The sequence below is a fragment of the Martes martes genome, assembly GCF_963455335.1.
Source record: "Martes martes genome assembly, chromosome: X".
NCBI classification, from domain to species: Eukaryota; Metazoa; Chordata; class Mammalia; order Carnivora; family Mustelidae; genus Martes; species Martes martes.
In genome coordinates, this window is record NC_137897.1 from 96,340,807 (window position 1) to 96,363,635 (window position 22,829).

The 22,829-nt window shown below is 39.4% G+C and overlaps 1 protein-coding gene across 3 annotated transcripts in view; it reads right to left on the reverse strand.

Annotated features, from left to right (window-relative positions):
• Positions 1-22,829, reverse strand: part of TENM1 (teneurin transmembrane protein 1) — a gene marked incomplete at both ends in the record, with an annotated part of 555,572 nt that overhangs the window by 93,288 nt on the left and 439,455 nt on the right. For 2 of the 3 annotated variants that reach the window (XM_080831205.1, XM_080831203.1), the window contains 3 exons: positions 9,397-9,629; positions 14,550-14,570; positions 22,509-22,758. In XM_080831205.1, coding sequence (XP_080687331.1) covers positions 9,397-9,629; positions 14,550-14,570; positions 22,509-22,758 — 504 coding nt within the window. The remainder of the gene's footprint in view (positions 1-9,396; positions 9,630-14,549; positions 14,571-22,508; positions 22,759-22,829) is intronic. The other variant, XM_080831204.1, reaches the window with a different exon arrangement.

The following is a 22,829-nucleotide window of genomic DNA, read 5'->3' on the forward strand; positions in this document are numbered from 1 at the left end:
ACACAGTACCCCTGGACCCTTACAGGAGAGGCAGCGCTCAGTTTCTACAGTTCGTATTCTGAGCTTTCCACTGAATACTATTTTGCAAGTACTTTTCTTATACCTGCAAGGGTGTGCCAAAGGTTTGGGGATGGCAGGAGTGGTCTGTCCTCGGTGCTGACAGTAAAGGCAGTGAATTTTCAGTACAAATAGTAAAAACAATAATAAAACAGATGAATAGCAGGTCTGTGTTTACTATCACTATTCCCAAGAAATTCTAAACAATGTCACTGATGAAATAGTCCTCCCACTGTCCCATCTCCTTTTAGTATACCACTGCCAAGTTCTGATGAGGGGGTGGGAAGAGAATAAGGTGCATTTCTACGTAGGGGTGACAGGTTGAGGGCCAGGGCAAGGACTCAGTTAGCCAGGGGAATCACTGAATGAGGGAACGAAGAGGAGACATGTCAAACCTGTCCTACTTTATCGGTTTGCTGCATAGATCATCCAGCTTAGACAACTTTAGAGAATCTGCTTGACTTAAAAAAACAAACCCTAGCAGCTGTCTTTCTTATGTGCATATAACTTAAGTCATTAGTCCCTTCAAAACTCTGGTCTAAATGTTCTATGTGGTGCCATCTAAAATATTTGGGCTGAAATGCAATCAACTGATCAATTATAAAATAAAAATGGGCTTCCTGGCTTCATTTCCAGCTGTGTTTTAGCTCGTGATGATGTTAAAATCATGGATTTCTAAAGACATCTGGGTTTGCTGCGTGTTGTTTGAGTTACACTGGACACCTGCTAATTCACCCAGTATTTTTAAAAAGATTTTATTTATTTATTTGACAGCCATCCCAAGTAGGCAGAGAGGCAGACAGAGAGAGAGGAAGGGAAGCAGGCTCCCTGCTGAGCAGAGAGCCGGATGCAAGGCTCAATCCCAGGACCCCGGGATCATGACCTGAGCAGAAGGCAGAGGCTTTAACCCACTGAGCCACCCAGGTGCCCCTAATTGTCCCAGTATTGTGGGACGATCAATGAAGCTAAAAACATCATCTGATGACTTCTCTGTTATGGAGGGAATATTCTGGATTCCCTGGGAAGTCAATGCACTGTAGGTTTCAGATTCCTTCAAGAATCAGCAAAACATGCTGGACTCACCAGGAACTGACCTCTCTTTTCTTTGATTTGATAGTCAGCTCTATGCATTTGGTAAACTTCAAATTATTGGGTTATCTCGTATAGATGGTAGAGCATTAATGGGCCCTGATCAAAGGGTTAGCTCTAATACAGTTTCATGTTTTAGAGCCTTAAAAACAAAGATTTTGCATTGAAAGAAATTTCCTAATTAACTTCTGCAGAATTTGTACATTAAAACATCTTACCCTGCTGGAGAAGACTGATAAAGCAAATGTACCACCTTCTGCTGAAGAGAAACTGTATTTAGAAGGAACTTGCTATTCTCATAAAACTTTTAATAGGAAGAAGTGAATCAAATTCCTTAATTACCATTTTATGGTTGGTAAAAGGGCAAATTACATGCCATCCATTTCTAAACTTCTAAATGTCTCTGGTGCTTTTAATTAAAGCTGCCATCTAGAAACTACTAAAGCAATTTTATGCAATTAGTTATTTATAGGTTACCATAATACACCACTCAAAATATGATTTCAGTGATTTGCAGTCTGTTTGTGTGTGATCTCTGTCATTTTTGTTTGGTGGGGAGGGGGTTCTTCTTTTTATCGGCTGAGGTGATTCTTCAGTGGACAGGTAAGAAAGATGTGCCACTGAGGAGCTATGATAAGTGAAGCTGTCTTGGTTAGTGATCTAAATAAAAAGGGGAAGGATCATAATTCCATACTCTTTGTCTTGATATGTAGGGGTCTATGCTTCATTTTGGACAATGCTGCAGAGGAGAAGTATCTTACTGTTATTCCCCCCCACCCCCCCGTCTCGCCCCACATTGCCTCCATTCCACTAGATACCTAGCATCACATTTACCCATGCTACCTAGAGTAGCTCCCACCTTGGCTTGGCGCCCTTGGGTGATCTCATTTATCCAAACACATCCATCCTGTGCTCCATGCCCTCAAGGCCCACATCAAGTGTTTTAATGAGGAATTCAGGCTTTGCTCTTCCAGGCAATACCTACCCACCCTTCCCCGCCAGAGTAAACATGGAAGTTCATATCAGAAGAAAACCTTTATGGAGTGAATTTAATGGTGTAATGGTGGGCAGCTAAGGGAATGACCTTTGCAACATGTGTAAGGAAGCAGCACTAGAATTACTGCATCTCAAGGCGGTGAAGGATTGACTAGTCAAATCACATACAATACCAGAATTCCACTCTGCCTTGACTTGTTCTTTTGTGGTACCGTTCCTCCTTGGAAATGATCAAGTCTCAGACTGACTTTCAAGGACATGGAACTTGCCTCCCTCCAAAGTAACTTACTCCATGGTTGGGTTACTATTACAAGTAGAACTGTTATTAGCAACAATACAGCAAGCCTGGTCATAATGGCAGGTGGCATTTAACGTGTCCACACTACATGATGGGCAGTGCGTTTTACAAGGCACTTCACATCTATTACTGAACACGGTTGTGTAGGCACTATTAGTATTCTAACTTCACAGATGAGGAGGCCATAGCTCAGGGAATTTAGGTGACTTATTCAAGGTCACACATTTAATGAATGGTGAATCTGGGATATGCAACCCGTTCTGTTTGACTCCAGAACCTGGGAACTTCTTTCTTATGGTATTTGGCCTCTAAAATATGATCTTTGTGTTTGCTAGAATATTATATATGCATGAAAATTAAAATAAATGTAGAAGAAAAAGTCATTCAATAATGTATTTGTAGCTTTATAAAACTTAAATGAACTTAATACAGGTTTCTCTGTACCAACCATTGATGTTTCCTGGACCAATTAGCCAAGGCTAAATGTAGGTGCCTTCCTTTTGTCTGACTTCTCCACAACAACAGTTCGATGGCTTTAGGATTCTGACAGAATAGGCAGAAATGTTCTCAAGTTCTAGCTGCTGACATAATATAAGGTCAAAATATTTTGACCTTCATAGGCAGATGTGTTAGAACAACTGTGGGGAAAACATTAAGCTCTCATTCTGGTTGTCTCAGAGGCACAAAGCCCTCTTGTATAGCTACCATAAACTGAGAGATCAAAAACATAGTTTAGGAAAGGAATCTTCAGAAGTGGACATAGCACAGGATCATTGAGCAATAAAAAAACAATTATTTTGCCTGAATTTTAAGGCTTTGTCAAACACATTTTTCTCAAGGCACCTCTGATTCTAGGACAAGGCTGTGGGAGGAAAGCTCTCATGGAAGATGCCTTGAAGCTGAGCTGGGAATTTGGAACCAGGTGGCGGAATGATTTCACCAAGAAAGCCTTCTTCACAAATTGGCTCTCCCAAATCTTGCCTAACGTTACTTCCTCATTTTTAGCAGAATAGATCCAATTCTCGGAGAACACTGAAGCTATTAGAATGGAGTACCATCAACTTTCTAGTTCCTTCTACCTACAAACTTATCTACATCACTACACCTACCATTATCTTAGCATGGTCTCTCTAATCTCCTCTCCCTTTCAAGACCTACTCCCTCCCCGTTTCCTCCAGACCTGGTTTCATAATTTATTTTCTGTCTTCTGTATCTTTTCATTTAGCTATAAGCAATAATGTATCTCCTATAGATGAAGCCTCCCCTGAATGCCCTGTCCTCTCCCTACTTATCGTTGCATCTCTTACATCTAAACTTCTCAGGAGAGCGATCTTATTTAGAAGTATTTATTTTCTCTCCTCTTACTGGCTCATTAAGTTACTGAAATCTGGCTTCCATCCCTATTGCTATGCAAACCACCAATAGCAGGGTCACCAATGCACTTCTCATTGCCTAATCCAATGGTTACAAATGTGTAACACGTCATACTGTTTTCCACACCTTTTTGAAACAAATGATTCCTTCGGCTTCCTGGATATCAAGCTCTGTTCACTTTCTTTTTTTATGAAGTTTTCTTCTCTGTCTCCTTCATTAGATTCCCTTCCATTGCCTGTCTTATAAATATTAGTACATCTATGATTTCTTTGCCCCAGCCTCACTCCTGTGCAGGCACTACCCCTTCTCCATGACAGTTTATCAATTACGCATGTATCGCATGATTATGTCACTCTCCCACTTCAACTCCTTTGCCTATAGGATAAAACCCAAGCTTCTTGTTCCTGCCCCTGCTCTTAATGACCCTTGGATATTTTTACAATACTGATTTACTTGTAGTTTCCTAAATGTACCACTCATTTCACTCAGGTTGTGGCTTGCCTGTAATTTTGGTGAGTGCTGGCCCGATTGTCAATCCAAACGGTTATGCCACTGTGATGGATCCTAAAGGAATTTCGGAAAAACCTTACTGCTCTCCATTGCACAAGAGAACCAAAGGAACATTCTCATACCTGTTGTGCACTATACTCTCTCCCTTACACACTGATTAGGTGTCTAAGGTGTCCTTGAGACACTGCACAATAGAGTTTTAGCATCTTTCCATGAGTTCCAAACCTAGCCTTTCAGAAGAGCATGTAGATGTGAAGGGAGTCAGGAGAGCTTCAGGATCTAACTCAGATATATACGGGCAGGGACAAAAACCAGATTATTTTTGTCTGCACTTTAGCTTACCCAGGTTTCTTCATTGTTAATAAAGTTAAAGTGACTCCTGTATGATTAGTATCATGAATACCCTAAAAACACTCTGGCAGCTGTCAAGATTTAAGGATCATTTCTCCACTAGGGAATGGCGCAAGAGCTGTTTGCACTCATCTGGATATTGCCTAAGTCCTCCTGAGTTCGAAGGTCAGTATGCTTAAAGAGTCACATGAAAGTAGAGATATAATCCTTGGTGAGGTCCAAGAGAACCAAATTAAGTCATTGATTAATTTCATCTTGTCCAGTCACTCCTTCACCTTCTGTATCTACTTTAAAAAAATGTATTCAGCTTGTCACAAATTTTATTTTATATTCCCACCTAGTACCATTTCACATTCTGCTTAAATACTTGGTCATCTATTACATGACTCATTAGTTTGAGTTCTCTGTAGAATTAAGGAAAGTTGCAGTAAAAATAATAAATGGAACCTAAGTTTCAACTACATCATCCATGCATGTGTTAAAAGCATCTTTCAAAGTCAGTTCAAACTCATATACAATGCCAGGGATTAGCACCATCAGCCTCTTTGCTAAACTTTTTTCCTTGCCCCATTACATTGAAGTATTGATGAGTAAAATGGCAAATGTTTCTCTTTATTGGGATTCAACTCAAAGTGCGTAAAACTGGATCAGATAAAGACTTATTCCCAGAAGTACCCAGGGGCTATCTTACATGAAATTCTATTCAGGGAGTCTTCCATTTCTCCTTTAAACAAAATGTGTAGTTACCAGCTGTAATCAAGAAATTTAATAAAGGGAAGGTTTCCTGCCTGCATCCCTTAAGAAAAAGTTGGTGAAATTCTTAACTGCAGAATCTTCCAAAGAGATGTGACAAGGTTTCCTGAAGATTTATTTGACTAATTACATTTAGAGACTATGTAAATGCTGTGTCTTCTACTATGTACACAGCTAGGTCAGAAACCTCAGAAAAATAGTTTTAATAGGAAAAGGAAACTTGACTAAAAGTCCTATATCTTGCAAATAAAAATAAAAAGCATTTTCCAATATTTCTTACCCTCCCAGAAAACCTAACAGAGATCATGGATTTTAGCTTAAAGACAGACCGTGAGGTATAGTGGAGGCATCACAGGCCTTCCCCCACCCCATCACAGTTTTGAATTCCAATGTTTTCTGTACACTGTGAGAACTTGGGTAAGTTTCTTAACCTGTCTGAGTCTCTGTTTCCTCATCTATAGAACTGGGGAAATGCAACTGACCTTGTGCATTTTTGTGGAGATTAGATGTACTCTATTGGAAAGCATGGAACACAGGCAAAGTACAGCTATAGTTGTTGTAATACACTAGAGCTGGGAGGGAGATCATCGTACACCCTCAAGTTGACAACTGATGGATACATCTCAGGATCCAGTGTTTAAATGACTAGTCCAGTGTAACACAACTAGTCAATGGCATCATTAAGTCTATTTTAGTGTTCTGGGAAATGAAACCACAGCGAGGTCCAGTGACTTACACAGGGTCATCCAGAAAAACACTGACTACATGGATTGTACAAGAAAGTCTAGGTTCCCTAACCTGACATTCATCACAATTAGCTGCCATTTCTCAAAAAAGAGAAAAGGAAAAGAAAAAAAATCCTGTGGTTTCTGACCTTTTACCTTTTGCAGACTGGTTTTTAATCCCATTTGATAATTTATTCCGACTTTAGGATGAATGATCTCAAAAGCAAATTTCATTTCATCCTATTTTTAGAATAGATTCAGAAAATAAATGAGCTGTCTTACAGATTAACATTTATTTGACTTACCTCGCGTAATTAAGGACATGTTGGAGAGCCTGCCTATAATTGCAGTATGTTGCTTGTTAAAGTCTTAGAGCAAGCTCTCTTTCCTAACCTAGAAATTGTACTCCCTAGATGTACATTTCCATTTTCTACTGATCTACAGCTTTTCCTTATTAGCTTCTTGGTGGAGAGAAAAATCAAACCTTTTCTTAAAGAAATCCGTTAAACATTTGCTGTCTTTCTATGGGGGAAGGAAGAAGGAGCTGATGTGCTTGGTGGTTGTAAAGCAAAAAAAAAAAACAAAACAAAAACAAAAACCAAACCAAACCAAAACAAAACAAACCAACTGGTCTTTCTTGAGAGATAAAGAACCTGCAGGAGAACCTCAAAGATATCATTAGCTATTAGCAATACTCTTCCCTCAATTTGCACACTGTGCTTTAATGACTTCTTGCATGATTTTTCCTTCTTCTACAGAAGTCTATGAAATTGCCCTGCAGCATTCCATATAATGAGACTCTCACTTCTGATTCATTGCCAAGGTTGAGTGCTGTCTGTATTCAGCACAGAGAAAGGTGCCTTAGCTAGACATCTGAGTGTTCTGACCAGCAATTTCAAGAGCAACGGATGTCTGGACACAGGTTCTGCCTTCTGAGTGATTTTGAAGATCCCTAACAGGGTCTTCAAATACTGTTAAATTGGTTGAAGAAGACGTGGTGGATACTGAATATGAGCCACACATTCCCCTTCTTTAAATATCCTCGTTCATTCACTAGATCAGAGCAGATGTTGTCAACATCAGCTTCAGTAGGTTATGTGAAAGCTGTCTTGGCTGGATTAGACATTCAGCTCTCTGAAGCCTCGGCCAGATGTTCTTAGGGCCCCTGCCTGCTTTGGGATGAATAAAGTGTACTGGATTATTATAAAGGCCACTCTTGGATAGAAAGATGAGTAAATCAAGCCAAAAGAAAATGTACTACTAGCCATAACAGGAAGAAAAACTTAGTTTAATATTAACTTTAATAGATATATAAATTTTGGCACTCTCATTACTGATGCTTTAAGAGTTCATGTAAATCCTGTTCATCAGGACTCTATTATTGCTGCTTTCCAAGCAAAAGAAAAAAGAAAAAAAGCTGCAGTGAGCCAATTATTTGCTCTACTTGGAAAAGCCAAGATATTCATTCCTTTATGTGGCAGGTTGAATGTGGTAGGTGAGATGAGCGGTTTTCATATGAGTAGCAACTCAGGAGGATGTCAATTTCAGGCACAATACAAGCTTGATTCCTCCCTATTTCTTATGCAGAAATCCTTATAATACCTGCAAGAGTTTTAAACCTGTGTTAAAGGTGGGACCTAGCCCGATACATTTCCTTGAAAGATGAGTTGATTATATGTTGCACCTGAGTTATGCATTCACTCATCAAATATTTATTGTGAACCTACTATGTGTAAGGAATGAGAGCTGGCACCAGACAAGAAACATCTTAAAACACTTTACCATGATTCTTGTGGAGCTTATATTCCTTTTGGGAAAGAAATGCCATATTTTTAAAGTGTTATTGAAATTCCTTTTAGGAATATTTGATATACATAAGCGTTACCTAACTGATCAATTACACGACAAGCATGTATAGGGGATCCCACATTGTATAAGATATTGCTGGGGAGGTGGGGAAGATTTAGAAGAAATATTAGATGTAGTTTCTCAGCTCAAGTAGCTTGCCTTGGTAATAAAAAACCTCCCATTCGTGAAAGAACCGGGAAGTAAAAGAAGGCAAAATATAATCTAGTAGTAATTGGGTGGTGTAGACCCTGTTAGAGAAATTCAGATTTAATGGGCTGGGGTTAGCCAGAGGGGACTTACAAAAGACATAGGACTTGAATATGGCCTTGAAGAAAGGGAAGGCTTTAAACTCTGATTATAGTTGGAATTTAATACCCATATGGCAAATGTCAAATGGCTAAAGAGTAACCTCTTAATATTTGAAATAAGTGACCATCTAACAAATGAAACATACTGACCTCACTATACTTTTTGGCATGGAAAGATGTTCATAATATATTAAGTGTGAAAAGCAGATTATAGAATAGCATTCTGTACTATGATTTCATTATTAGAAAATAAAATATATGATATGCACAGGAAAAAGTCTAGAAGGATATATGCCAAAATATTAACAGTTGGTTTCTGTATGTGGTAGAATTATGGGTGACTTTAATTAAAATATTTTTTGCACTCTCTCTTTTCTAATTTTTCTGCAACCAATGTGTTTTATCTGTGTAATAGTTTAAAAAGACCACATTGGTTCTTAAAACCCACCAAATGAATACGTCATAAAACCTACTAAAGTAAAAGTGTGCGTGTGTGTGTGTGCATTTCTCTCTCTCTCTCTCTCTCTCACACACACACCCCATCATGGAGAAGGAACAGAGAATAATGTTTAAATAATTAAGGAGATAGGGTGGACAATATATGATAATATTTAAAGTTGACCATCCTTCTGCTTAGTGGCCTAAGATGGGAATATGATTCCAAGTCTATAAAATCATGAAGCTGATGGAGAGAACACAGATCTATTCACAAATCCCAGGCAACAGAATTGAGGATTGGCTCTTGAAGATTTAGGAATAAATTTAGGACAGACGACAGTAAGGTCAAGTTCCCACAGAGGGCAAAATCATCTCCCCCCGCCCCACCCCAAAACTTGAATTTGTTATCCTAGGCAGAAAGGAAAATAAACATTTTGACATTTTAATAGTACTTATGACTATACGAATTCATATTACCTAGAAATTAGCCTTGACCATGCCTATCTTCTGGGATGGACTTCAGAGACAATGTGTGTCAGAAGCAATATTGAGATAGATGGACTACAGTATGGCAACAGTCTTAGGGTTTTGTGAAGCCGAATGAAGCCTTTAGATGAACAAAGGATTTAAATTTTTTTTTTTTTTTTACCTCGAGGGCTGTTCAGTGACGCTTCCGATGCTTTTCCGCCATCTCCACAGTGACTCTGGTCAAAGGGAAGGCACTGATCACCTGTTCCTGCCACCACTTCAAAATTCTTGGACAGATCTTTCGCTTCCACAAGAGATTTCAACCTGTAGACTTTTCGAGTGTTGGTGTCTGATAGATAAAGTGATTCAGACATAGGGTCCATAGCCAGATAGTATTTGTGAGCAGGACTTGTGCTAAGGGAGAGAAAAGTAAAGTTATTCAAAGCAGTTTGTTCAATATGCATTCCCTGGGATCTGTTTTTTGTTGCAAATGGAAAATTCTCTTAAGAGATGAAAAAAAAATATATCTTCTTTCTCATGTACTGAGGGAATGGATACTACTTTGGTTTTCTAGTAAGGGGCTTGGGTATTAAAAAAAACTCAGTGTGTACTGCTAACCTGAAATGAAGCTGACATTTTAATACCTTCCATTTGGGGAGCAGAGAAAGAAGCAGATGAAAGAAAATCCCGCGAAATAATTTTTTTTCATCAATACCGCTCCAGTCCTGCCTGGATGGCTCACAGTCACCTCAAACTCAACAAATCCCAAACAGAAGTTCTTCTTTCCTGCCTTCCCATCCTTCAGAACCCTACTTCTCCAGGCTTCCGACCTCACTGGGGACCCTATCAGCCTCCAGGGTCCTGTTGTAAATTGAAAGACATGTTGTTTATGGAGGGCTGTGCTGGAAATGCATTGCCAAACTTTTCCCCTCCAATCTTCCTTTTTTAAGTTGACCACCACATTTTTCTAATCCATTTTGTCTTCTTTCAGGACATAGTAGAACTGATTACATTTGACCTTTTTGGAGGGTTATAATCACAATCAACTGCACCTTTTAAAGGTGATGGTAAAGTTACCTTGATTGGATTTTGATATTCCTGAAACTCTTCAATTACATATTTGCATGGGATCTCTTATGATATTTTTATCTGTGTACATGGCTGAGCTCATTCATTCATTTTGATTCTTCCTAATCCCATTTTTTCGATGACTGGGTCAATGTTGGTTTGGGGGATATTTTGCTTGATCCTAAGGTTGGATCCCTATCTTTAAAAACCCTAAAAACTTTTTAACGTTCCTTGGTGTGGTACACAAGCCTTTCTTCACTTAGTAAATCCTTGCATGCCTTTTAAGGCTCTATTCAGTTATCATCTCCTGAAGAAAGCCTTCCCAAATCTCCAGTCTGGGTTATTTGTACTGCATTTACCCGTATTTTGGGGATTACATATCATATTAATTTTTTTTGTAATAGACCATGCAAGCTTGGAGGAAAGCAAACTTGTTTATCTCTGATGTGCTCACAGCCCCAAATCCTGGCCCATGCCCAGTTGTCAAAGCCAGGAGCTATTCTTCATTCCTTCTTTCCATCATTCCCCATATCCAGTAAAACATTGTGCTTTTAAAAATTTTACCTCCTAAACTCTTCTCCAATCCTTCCACTTCTCTTTATCTTCTTGGTCATTATCTTGGTCATTATCTAAGCCTCTCCTCTTTCATCTGAGTTCCTTCCTTAGTACCACTAATCATGTAATTGTTCATTAATTTATGAAGAAGTATTTACTGAGTGTACTAATGTGCCAAGAACTGTGCTGTGGTCCGTAGACCTCTTCTGTGTGATACAGCCCATTTCTTTAAGAAATTCATGGTCCAAGGGGGGAGTTGGTTCAGCAAATAGGCTATGATTGTCAAGTGTGAAAACAGAAGTAGAGGAGGAAAGATAAGAGCTGAAAGGAGGGACATATGACTTATCAGCACCTGTCATATGGTATTAGCATTGTTTTTAGAGATAAACTGAAGTCCATATTTTATTCAGATTTCCTTAGTTTTTACCTAATGTTCTTTTCCTGTTCCAGGATTCCATCTAGGATACCAAATTTTATATTTAGTCATCATGTCTCCTTAGGCCCCCTGAACTATGACAGTTTCTCAGACTTGTTTCTATGACCTTAACAGTTTTAAGGAATATTGGTCAGGTATTTTATAGGATTTCCTCTACTGGAATGTGTCTAATTTTTTTCCTCTCGGTTAGACAGAGGTTATAGGTTTTGGAGGGGAAGACCACAGGGGTAAAGTGCCATTTTCATCAAATCAAATCAAATCAAATCAAATCAAAGATACATAACTCAACATGACTTATCACTGTTGAGGTTGACCTTGATCACCTGGCTGAGGTAGAGTTTATCAGGTTTCTCCAGTGTAAAATTACTCTTTCTCTCCCAATTTCCAGATTGTGCTTTTTGGAAGGAAGTCACTCTGTGAAGGCAACACTTGAGGGGTAGGGAATTATACTCTACCTCCTTGAGGGTAGAGTATCTACATAAACAATTTGGAAATCTTCTGTGTGAGAGCTTTATCTTTTCTCCTCCATTTATTTATGAATTCAGGTGTTCACTTGTATCAGTAGAGTCTCATGGATGTTTGTTGTTTTTTTTTTTTTTTCATTACAACCCAATGCTACTTTATTTTGTTGTTCAAACGGCTCTGGCATTTCCCACTGCTCCTGTTGGCTTATGAGACACTTTGACATACATCCATCAGTGTGGAGGTTTTTTTTTGTTTGTTTGTTTGTTTTGTTTTGTTTTTGTTTTAGTCCTTCTCTACTTTTTGGCATTAAAAGTTGCTCAAGATTCATCTTTTATAGTCTCTGCCCGAGTACTGGAATAAATCATTTTGCTAAAGACCCCTGGTTCCTTATGTTGGAGAATGGTACTGGAAACCAAGATGTGAGTGCTAGGTGTAAGCACTATTTTTTTCACATCTCTCCAACTACACTGTACACTCTTTGCAGGTGGGAACCATATTCATCTCTGTCTTCAGTGGCAACAGACTATCTGACGGGGTTAATGTTCAGTTACTCCTGAACTAAACTGTAGGACATGAAACTAACTAATACACAGAAGTGTCCAGGTCTTGGCTACCTACCCCAGCAAAATGGCAGGGAGAGGATCATCAGGGTAATTAAGTTGCCCTTAAGGACTGGCATGTTTCTGATTATATTTGTAATTATATTTGCCCTCTAAGCATATCTGTGTATGTTAATGATAGTAAAACCTAGCAGATACTGATTTGAGACCCAGTTTATAGTTTTAATTGGAAAAAAATCAGATCCTATTGGAATACTTGATTTTTTTCTACTTACCTTCACTTCATCAAATAAGAGAATTCAGTAGATTCCAGGGACATCTTCAACCCTGGAACCACCATGGCAGCTGCTGTAAATAAAAGTGTAAAGGGCCCCAACAGACTCCAGAATTGATTTGGCAGTCATATCAGACAAGGCATCTCTGTAGCAAAGACTGCTTAAATAGGGGTTTGGGTAAAAGTTTTTACATATTTAGTTGAATTTTTGCCTTCAGAATAAAATTTCTCCAGTGCCCATAAGATCTTTCTAGAATAAAAAGGGGGTCACAACCTTTCCCTGAAACACCCTTCAATATTTTGGTAGCCAGTTGGTGGAAGTTTCAGCTGAGCCAGATTAATCATGTTTTGTTTAGGAAAAGTCCATAGGCTATTTTTCCAAGAGAAATGTTATTCGCAGAAAAGCACTTTGGAATGCATTACATTCATTTATTATTGAATATCCCCAATGTGCCTGTGAGGGAAGTTAAAATTATCATTCTCCTCAAATCTCAGCTGGGGAAACCCAGACACATAGAGGGCTTGCCCAGGGTCACTAACAAGACTATGCCCTGACTGAGACTAGATTAGATCCTATGTGACTGTGTGTACAAAGTACCTTCAGAATACTTTAGTCCTGAAGGTGGCAAAAAAAAAAAAAATGTTCTTGCCTTCTTCTAACTGAGCAACATATCCTATTTTGCTCAGCTAGGCTGTTTTAAAATTTTGTGTGCTGGCCTTTAGAAAATGGAATAGCCCAACACACAAAATTCAAATCTGATTAATGTTATTTTCTTGACAGCTAACAGTCAGGAAGGTCTCCTATATTGATATGTAATTTCTTGCCATTTCTCGCCATTTCCCAAGTGCACTTGAGCTCTTTGGAGATTGGGTTCTTTCCACTTTTTAAAAACATGCCATACCCGAGAAAGAAAACTGCTGGACTACATTTCAATTTGGTCTAATCCCTTGTGTCCACATGCATATTGCAATTTGAGATATGTGCAGATTTCTTTTATAACTTCAGTGTTAGACTTATTGTCACCTTCTGGTTAGCTTTACATTTGAGCAATGCCCTTCAACTTAGCAAAGATCACTTCATTCATGCTAGTTAAAATCACATAGATTGTTAAATGGGCAATTAATGCTTATAATTAATACTGTGCAACACTTAACCAGTAAGCAATTTGACAACCAACTTAATTTGCTTAAGGAATCAGTTATGCCAAAGTAGCGAGGCTGAGCTTGTGCACTGGCATTTAGGAAGTGGCATCTCTCAAACGAAATCCAAATTAAAAACCCTATCAGTGCCATTTTGATGACAATTGGCATTCGGAAGTGAGCAAATTCAATTTTCTCCTTTGCAATTTCAGGTAATTTACAACAGTTTTGACAAGTGTAATGCATAAACAAATTGAATAGAAATGCTCATTATGATTAATTTCAGAGCTCTGTATCATTGTCGGTAAATGGTTGGTTTAAAGTTTTTCTATTACTTCTTTTTGGTGGGAAGAAATAGAAACCATGAGGTCACACAAAGGGAAAGAGGAAAAATCTTATTCAAGAAGGTCATCATGGTCACTGTCTTTTAATACACTCGCCAACTATATTTCTGGATCTGAGAAGATTGCCGTATCACCTCCCTTACGATTGCAGCTTGAAAACATTGAATCTATTTGAACTTACAGACTCATTTGTGATATCACCTAAGGAAAACATAATGAGACTTAAGACTTTGCTTTCCCATGAAGTACTGAACTGCCAGGTCTCACTTATCTTGTTTTCTTTTCAATACAGTCTGATCCTCCAGCAAATTCCCACTCAGCGGAGCTCTCTTCTTTTGTCAGACACTTACCTGAATCCTAACTTCTAAACGTGCTTTCACATTATTCCTTTCACTTTACTTAAAAACTAAAATCTCCCTGTTAGCCCGTTATTAGGAGGTGGCCTGTTAGGCAAGAAAGGGCATTAGGTCGCTGCCGGTGTGGTTTGCTTACCTATGTCTGGTATCTCTGTTTCTAGGGTGCACAAGGTTATCCACGAGTGGCAAGTAAAAACAAATAGAGAGTCATCAGTATCATTCAACAAGCCAAATCCAACCAGACACACCCAGTTCTAACTCAGTTTGTGGCTCTTAGAGACTCCATGGGGATCATTTCATTAGATGTACAAGCCAAAGTGGACCTGACCCCTCCTGGCTTCTCCTTCTAAGATGGCGTCAGGGTGATTGGCTATCCTGCTTGGTGGGTGGGCAGAGCTCGAAGGCAGTTTTTTCTCTCTGGAACATCTTCATCAGAACCACCTGGGTTCCCGCTCTATGTGCAGTTTCCTGAGGTTCTCCCCAGTCAGAACCTCGAGGTGGAAGTGGGGCTTGGGAATTTGATTTTTAACAAACCCAGCTGGTGATTCTGATACAGAAAAAGGTTTAAGAACCACTGGGTTCTTAAGAACCACTGGCTTTGAAGAAGTAGCCACTGCAAAGATTCTGACCATTCCAGAGTCTGTTTTGAAAGCCATTCACCAAAATGTAAAATCAAGCCTTGTGTGCAACAGACATCCCAAATCTATCCCAAAGCCACTTCTATGATCTCAGAGATAAGACAGAGACATCTCTTGTGTACAGCAGCACATTCCTTAGCAATACTCAAAAACTTAAATGAAAAGTATAAATGTTTTCTCTTAGACCACAGCAGAATGTCCCTGGTATCAAAACTGCTGCATCAGATTAGCTTCAGTAAAACATCATGAACATCAACTACTAGGGTCTTGTGTCTTCTAATGCTCTGTGTTCTAAAGGGGCAACTGGGGTCAGCAAAACAGACCCATCAGGTCAGAAGAAGCAGACCACTTTGGGGGCCCTCATTGGTAAGTATCTTGGCACATGGTACTCTGGGACCTGAGATGAAGCTTCTATCATCGGGGATGCAGTCTGTGTACAGGCCTGACTTTGGGTCAAATCTGCCCAGAATTAAAAGGCTATAATCATCTGTGAAATACAGTCATTTAAATTTGAAAATCCTTTTAAATCCAGTCCTTTATGTCATTTAAAAAAAAACCATGAAGGTAACACATCTTTTTATCTAAGCTAGAAAATGTTCTTATTCTTCAGCATGTCAGGGAAGAAGAGAAGATACAAAATGATTTCGTCTGAAGCTATCTGCTCCTACTGATTCAACTCTTTTTAAAGAAAATCTTCCTGGGATTTTACTAGTTGGGCCACAGGTCAGGATCCACTGACTCTTCTCTTTCCCTGGCCTGCCTCAAAAGGGTAGGCATCCTGTGGTTTGACACGAAAGGTCAAAAGGTAAGGCTGGGAGCTCTGATTAGAAACCTGGCCTCAGGCATTCCGACCTCTTTGAGTTTCTTTATCAGTAGACACTTGCTTGTTTTTGTAGCCTCTAAATTAGCAGGTGAGTGTACTCCAGGCTGGCTCGAATCATTTCCCAAAGGAAGTTTAGTTGTGGAAGTACTAGAAGGACCTCATTAAAACATGGCTTTATCCAAAATGAAGATTCTCATGGTACAGAACCATTTGTGTGGCTACAAAGGGTTTTGAAATGGTAATGGCAAGGGGTGGGGAGGAGAGTTGTTTGACTTTCTTGCAGCTGCTTCTGATCCTGCCAAGAATGTCGCTGTGAATTTGGAAAGATGTCCCGTATTATGCAGAGCAGCTTCTCTCATTAACATCTCAGAAGGAGGAAGTGAAAATGACGGAATTTATTTCCAGTGTGTGACCTTGTTCTGTCTCAGAATTACTTATAGTTATTGATTCAGGATTGAGCCACCACCAAAGTCAGTTTGTTGTCTAGCTAGCAACTGACTACACACTGAGGTGCCAGTTTGAGCTCTTCACAAGTGCCTGGGCCCATCAGTAGGCACTGCCGCCTGGCAACTCACTGAAATGAAGCTGGCCACCACTTAGGAGGAGAAAGGAGTGGAACTGCGAATCTTTTCTCAAGCAAGAAATGCTCCCCATGGTAGGGTCTTTAAGCCGATCTTGGATTTTCTCAGGATCAAGATGATTACAAGGGCCATCTATTCTTTTTTAATTAAAAAAATTATTGAGATATAATTCACATACCATAAAATTTACCCTTCCAAAAAGTACAATTCAGCAGTTTCTAGTACCACTCAGAGAGTTGTGCCACCATCGCCATCATCCAATTCCAGAACATTTTCATCACCTCAGGAAGAAAGCCCATACCCATTAGCAGTCATACCTATTCCCGACCTGCCCCAGGCCCAGGCAGTGATGAATCTGCTTTCTGCCTCTATGGATTTGCCTATTCTGAGTCTCATAGAATGGACTCATAGAATATGTGCCCTTTTGTGACTGGCTTCTTTCACTTAGCATCAGGTTCGACCCATTCCTTTTCTACTTTTGTGAGGTGAGGGATGGAGAAAGAGAGAATATGCCTACTGTGGAGTTGCTGCCTAGTGACCTGGCATCGTGAGTTTGCCTGGCCTGCTCTGTGGTGGCCATAGCACTCGACCGCATGTTGTTATGCTTAGCCAGAAATATTTGATGTCCCAAAGTGGTCTTCCCTCCCTACTCATCTTTCTGTGGTATTCTTCCTTTGAAGACTGAGTTCCCACTTCTGCCATTTGCTGACTTCTTAGAGCTTCCAACTCCAGCAACCCTCACCTAAGACTATCTTCCCTCATGCTCTGGCTCTGTCCCTTGCCCCTCTCACTTCTTACCTGTCCTGTGTTTTAGGGCCCTGCTTTTAGCTGGCCATTCCTTAGAAACCAATCCAACAAATGAATCCGTGCCCAAGGACTAACGATGATTTTAGCTTGACAGGTCATTCTAACAGGTTCCTGTGTTGGGGACTCTTAGAGATGCAATGTGGCAACTCAAGGGAACACATTTCTTAGAGCGGGAATTTGGGCACCGTGGAAGGTCAGCAAAGATGTTTCTGGGTCAGGGGGAAGGAACCATTGAGTGCTACCACTAATACATGAGCTCACCCTGGTAAGGTCACCACCTATTTCATCTACATGGAGTGTTTCACTATTTGTTGCTCCAGTGTTGCTGACAAAAGGATGGTTCTTGGCCATTTCTCAGTTATTTTCCAAGCTCTCAAAATCCAGACTCCATTTGTTCCTTCAGCAGGGTGCTCTACAAGTTTCCCTGGCCTTCTGCATGCTAACTGCTCCTAAGTGGGTGCTACTCTAGTTCCACTCGATCCCTAGTCAGGGACAGGAGTCAAGTCCTGAGAACGATGGAGGAAATATTAACCAGTCACTGTAAAAGAAACAGTAGAATTGCAAGAGAAATTTTTATGTCACATTGACATTTGTTGAGTCCAAGTTGCTCAAGGTACCAAGAAACATTTGTCAGGTTCTTATTTTCATCTTTTTTCATTTTGAGGGAAGGACAAAATAAATATCTGGAGAATATCAGCATCATGAACAATAACAGCATGAGGTTTTTATAAAGAATAAATCCTTTCCATTCATGCTTAATGGGTTTTCTAATAGATTTGTGAAATTAGAAGTTGAGAGGGAAGCAAGGGGGATATTCATATTTGAATTCTTACAAAGGACTTGATATGGTGCCTCCTATTTTCACTTATATAATTATCCCTATTAGTTTCAGAAAACCGAACTATGGCCCTGAGGCCATAATCCAAGGAAGAAGAAATGAAGTCATAATTGATAAGAAATAGTGGACTTGGGGATGTTCAGACGGAAGAAGAGGGAGCTCAGGAACCTATGAGGTCTGTCTTCACACACATGGAAACGCATCAGGTATAAGAGAGGAGTGGCTGCCAAGCTGCTGCAGATGCTAACATTTGCTGTTTTTGAGTGGATGTTTTATGAAGGTGGATTTCAGTTCAGTGTAGGCAAGAATTTTCTAAAAGAGCACTCCAAAGATGCAATGGGCTGTCTAGAGGGGTATTTAAGTTTCCTGATAACTGAAAGGGATCAAACAAAGTAGATGTGATCAAATGTCAGGCATGTAGTGGGTGCCATGTTGCACCAGATATCTCCATGGACTTTTCTAACACTAAGCTCACAAATCTGTGATGTCCCTTTTGTGTTACCAAAATGTGTGTGTATGAAATTTTAACATGAGAAGCAAATCCACAGGGATAACTAGGCCTAAACTATCTCATATAGAAATGAATGTGTCTTTACAAAAATCCTCACAGAATGTATTTTTAAGATTCCCTAGGTTTAATTACTTATATAATGATCTTTTAATCTTCTCTTCTTTATTATCTTACCTCAATTTCCCACTGGAATGAAGGACTAAGATGTGTATGTGTGGATGAAATCTGTAGTCAACAGGCAAAAGAGTACTCTATACTTTAAATAACAAGAAATAATATTGTTGCTCTTGCTATATTGCTAATGATAAAGACAGAACTGACTTTTCCTTACTCTCCCCATTCAGCCAATGAGGGGCCAGCTGAAGGAAATAAATGATTGGCAACCAATGAAAATGAAATTATTTCTGAGGTCGGATGAAAGAAATTCAATCAGGGAGAGTTTGGATCAGCAGAGCTGAGGAAGGAAAAAAATCTACCGGCTTCCAATCTTTGACATGTCAAGGGGCACCTGGACGTTTTCAATGTGGCCCACTATGAAACAAGAGGATGGAAGAGAAGGAAAGCTAGAAGGGCATCCAGTAGGAGCAAGCTTTATGTCAGAGCAAACAAAATGCCATCAAACTTTGGGCTGAGAACTATGTATCTGTGGGTCTTAAAACAACTTAAACCACATAAGACATGTAAGAAGATGCTCAAATATTAACTTGAAATCAGTTTTATAGATAGAGAAGTAGAGAGCAGAATGGTTAAGTTATATAATGAATAACCTTGACAGAGGGTCAAGATCTGGAATGTTCTCTATCCCTTTCTGTAATAACCTATTGACAACATTGCTCTTCCATTCACAGCTTTAAGTGCAACCAATAACATAATGACTATATTAGTCTGTGTTTCCAAGGAAACGGATGACTCAACCAAGTAAAATGACTAATACGCACTGGGAGGGAGAGGGTGATGGCAGCAATTAAATCAACAAATTTTAACAACAACAAAAAAACTGGTACAAAATGAAGTTTCTATCTATATGCAATGGAATTCATTGAACATTATGGTTCTTAACATAGCAGAGACTTATTATATCAACTTATTTCTCCACAGGAAGTTTAAATCTGGAAGCTATAAAGAAAATAAATAAATTTACCAATCATACGTCAAAGATGCAACGTATAGTGTATAGACTACTGATCAAGCCAGACACAGTTTTTAGGTGAATCTAATAAGAACTATTATTAGTGTCTGAGTAAACATAACAGATAATGTTTGCTGACATAAACTAGTTTGATGGTTTTGACTATAGGAAAATAGGGAGTTACTTATCAATTAGGTCAAAATCACGTAAATTCAATCAGTTTATTTCTCTGATGGCCAAGCACAGGAGTATTAGAGTAAGATAAGGGAAAACTATTTTTCTCCTCCTTGAACCTAACACAAGAGAGAACTACTTCTTTTCTGCTTGAGCCTAATCCAGGGAATGGTAACCATGAGTCTATGAAAGGGGTAGGTTGCTAGCAGGTGGGGACGTGTAGGCAGAAAGGGGAAATTTGGGACCTCTGAAAACACACATACAATTTTGTGTGAACATATTCCCCCCTGCCCCCCGGGAAGAGGTCCTATAGCCCTCCTTAGATTCTGAAAGGGGCCTGAGAATTAAAAAAAAAAAAAGTTAAGAAGAACCACTTTAAAGGATGTGAGCTCAGAAAAGCTAGCTAGATTCAGGCTAAGCGAGAGAGCTTGGGTGTGTGAGCTCATAGCGTGCGCTTGCCTATGTGTTTGAAGAGCTGTGACAATGTGAGAGAACAGTACTGTGGAGTAAGAATGAATCGAGGGATTGGACAATACTTCACACTGCCAGAAATGGATTTTTCTTTATACGGAGAAAATCACTTTGCAATTGGGGTCCAAGTTACGCTATTTTATTCTTTGAATGACTTTGTGTTGAAGGTCATAAGGTACTTCGGACCAAAATGCAAATTTGTGAACTGTTAAGGATCCATGAGCAAAGGAGAATCTCATCAGTGAATGAAAATTGTTCCATCTTAGGTAAATTTGCATTTAAATCACAAAGAAAAGGACTAAACTTAGCTGGGTTTTCTTTATGGTAATATTATTAGTCTTGGTATTTGTTTTTCTAGCTAATCTTATGGTTTTTCCTTTGAGGAGTTAGCTACAGAGGTCTAGCTATATAGGCTTTATAGGATTAGTGAGGTCTTTATCTACTTGAGAGCTAATATCAGCATGACTAGAAACATTTAGATGGTGAATTAATTGTTCAGTGCTCCATCAATGTTTGGCATCATGTAAAAGGAGCATCCCTAGGATTTTGAAAACAATGTTGAATGTTGTACAAATCATTTCTAAATGTGGGCATACAACCATCTTGGCCTTCCTCATTGGCTTTCCAGTAAGTAAGTGCCCAAAGAGATATACTGCTGGAAATGACAAGTCTCCATGAGGTGTGACACCCTAAGGTACATGAACATTTGATTAGAGCAGGGTGCTATGACTTAATACCCTTCTAGACTCTCTAGATGCACTTTACCCTTATAAAATCTTATTGTTAGTCTATTTTTTAAAAATCAGTCAAGGAACTTAACAGCTTTCTTCTCTATGACAGTGTCTGCAATTATAATTAAGAAACATACTAAAATTGGAATGAATTACTGTGAAAAATGGATGGGGTCTTGGGACTGGAAGATGTCCTCAGCTAGGTGTGAAGGACTAACTTTGTCTGAGAAAAAGGAGGTAGATTCCAGAGCAAGCACGAGAATCTGAAAAATTTCGAGGAATGTCCTCATATATTCAAATTTCCATGCTTGTGTGAACATAATGTTAAGTGGAAATGACCCAAGACTTCTCATATGTTTTGACTGGCTTTGATGGTGCCCTGTATATGGAAGTTACTCCATCAATGTCTCTGTTCTCCCAGGCTCTATTTTTGGTTACTATCTTTCAGGACAATGAGGTGATGCCTGAGGCAACAACTGTTTTATGGATGAGTTTATAGGATGGCATCAAAAATCTCCTGGAACAAGAGAAACTTTCAGCCTAAAGTTCCCAAGGTATGTGTTAGGGATAAAGCTGTCATAACCAACTGGAGGGAAGACTCTATCCATTTACCCAGGTCTGTCTACCCTCACTGGTATGGGAAGGGGTGGTTCCCTTTTCTAGGACTCCAGAGGGCATATATTTGCATCCTGTAGCCTCAGAAAAGGAGAAATAAAGCTGACTAGGCCATAGTCTATTTAGTTGTAATCTTTGTGTAACTTCAGAACATGTAATACCAGAAGGTATGAATTCCTTTCAAAAGGTGTCAAAATACTTTGGACTCCCAAGAAAATTCCTAGAATGGATTAAGAAAGTCTAACGATGAATGCTTTAATCTTTTTTCCCCCAACGGAATAGAACTTTCAAGTGTAAAAAAAAAAAAAAACTGAGTTCTTCCTTCCTTATCAGGGTACACAAACACAGACTTCTATCCTCTTTTTTATGAAGTGACCACTTCAGAAGACTGAACCTGGAGAACTTAGAAAATGTAGCCTTTTGGATCTGGCATCACCTCTACCTGCTAGAATGAAACAGATATTTTTGATCAGTGTTCGTCGTGACCAACAGAGGTTGAGTGACTTACCTGCGCAGCTGGAAGTACTGAGATCCATGTCAGTGACAGCAATGCTAACAGGGAAGGCCACACATACAGGGATGTCAACACTTCCTGGGTCTCCAAAGGAGTGGGCATATTGACATATGTCCTTTGTCCCTATTCCTGCATCTCAGGCTCGGGGTTAAAATATGGGCAACTGCGCTTTCTGCTCTTTCTGGCAATGCCTTTCTCTTCACGTTATCTCATTCTCGCTTTTTCCTCATCCGCTAAGCAAACAGAGATTAGAGGAGACTTACCTTAATTCCAAAATACTAACGGAGTTTCCCGAGGGAAATATTCGTCTTACAAAATTAAAGTCGCCAACATACACACTACCATCAGGGCCAGAAGCTAAGGCAACAGGAGCAAAGAGTTTGTTGTTGTGAGCTGGGCCATTGCAGTTGGTACAGGCTACACTCCGTTGGTGTCCATTACCCATTATGGTTGATATGACTGGGGGCTGCTGGGAAATGAACATATTTTCTCCATTCCCTTTATGGATGATTCCTAGATTTAAGAAAAAAAAAAGAATAAAAAACCCACAATTAGCACACAATATTCTCAGTAACATTTTAATC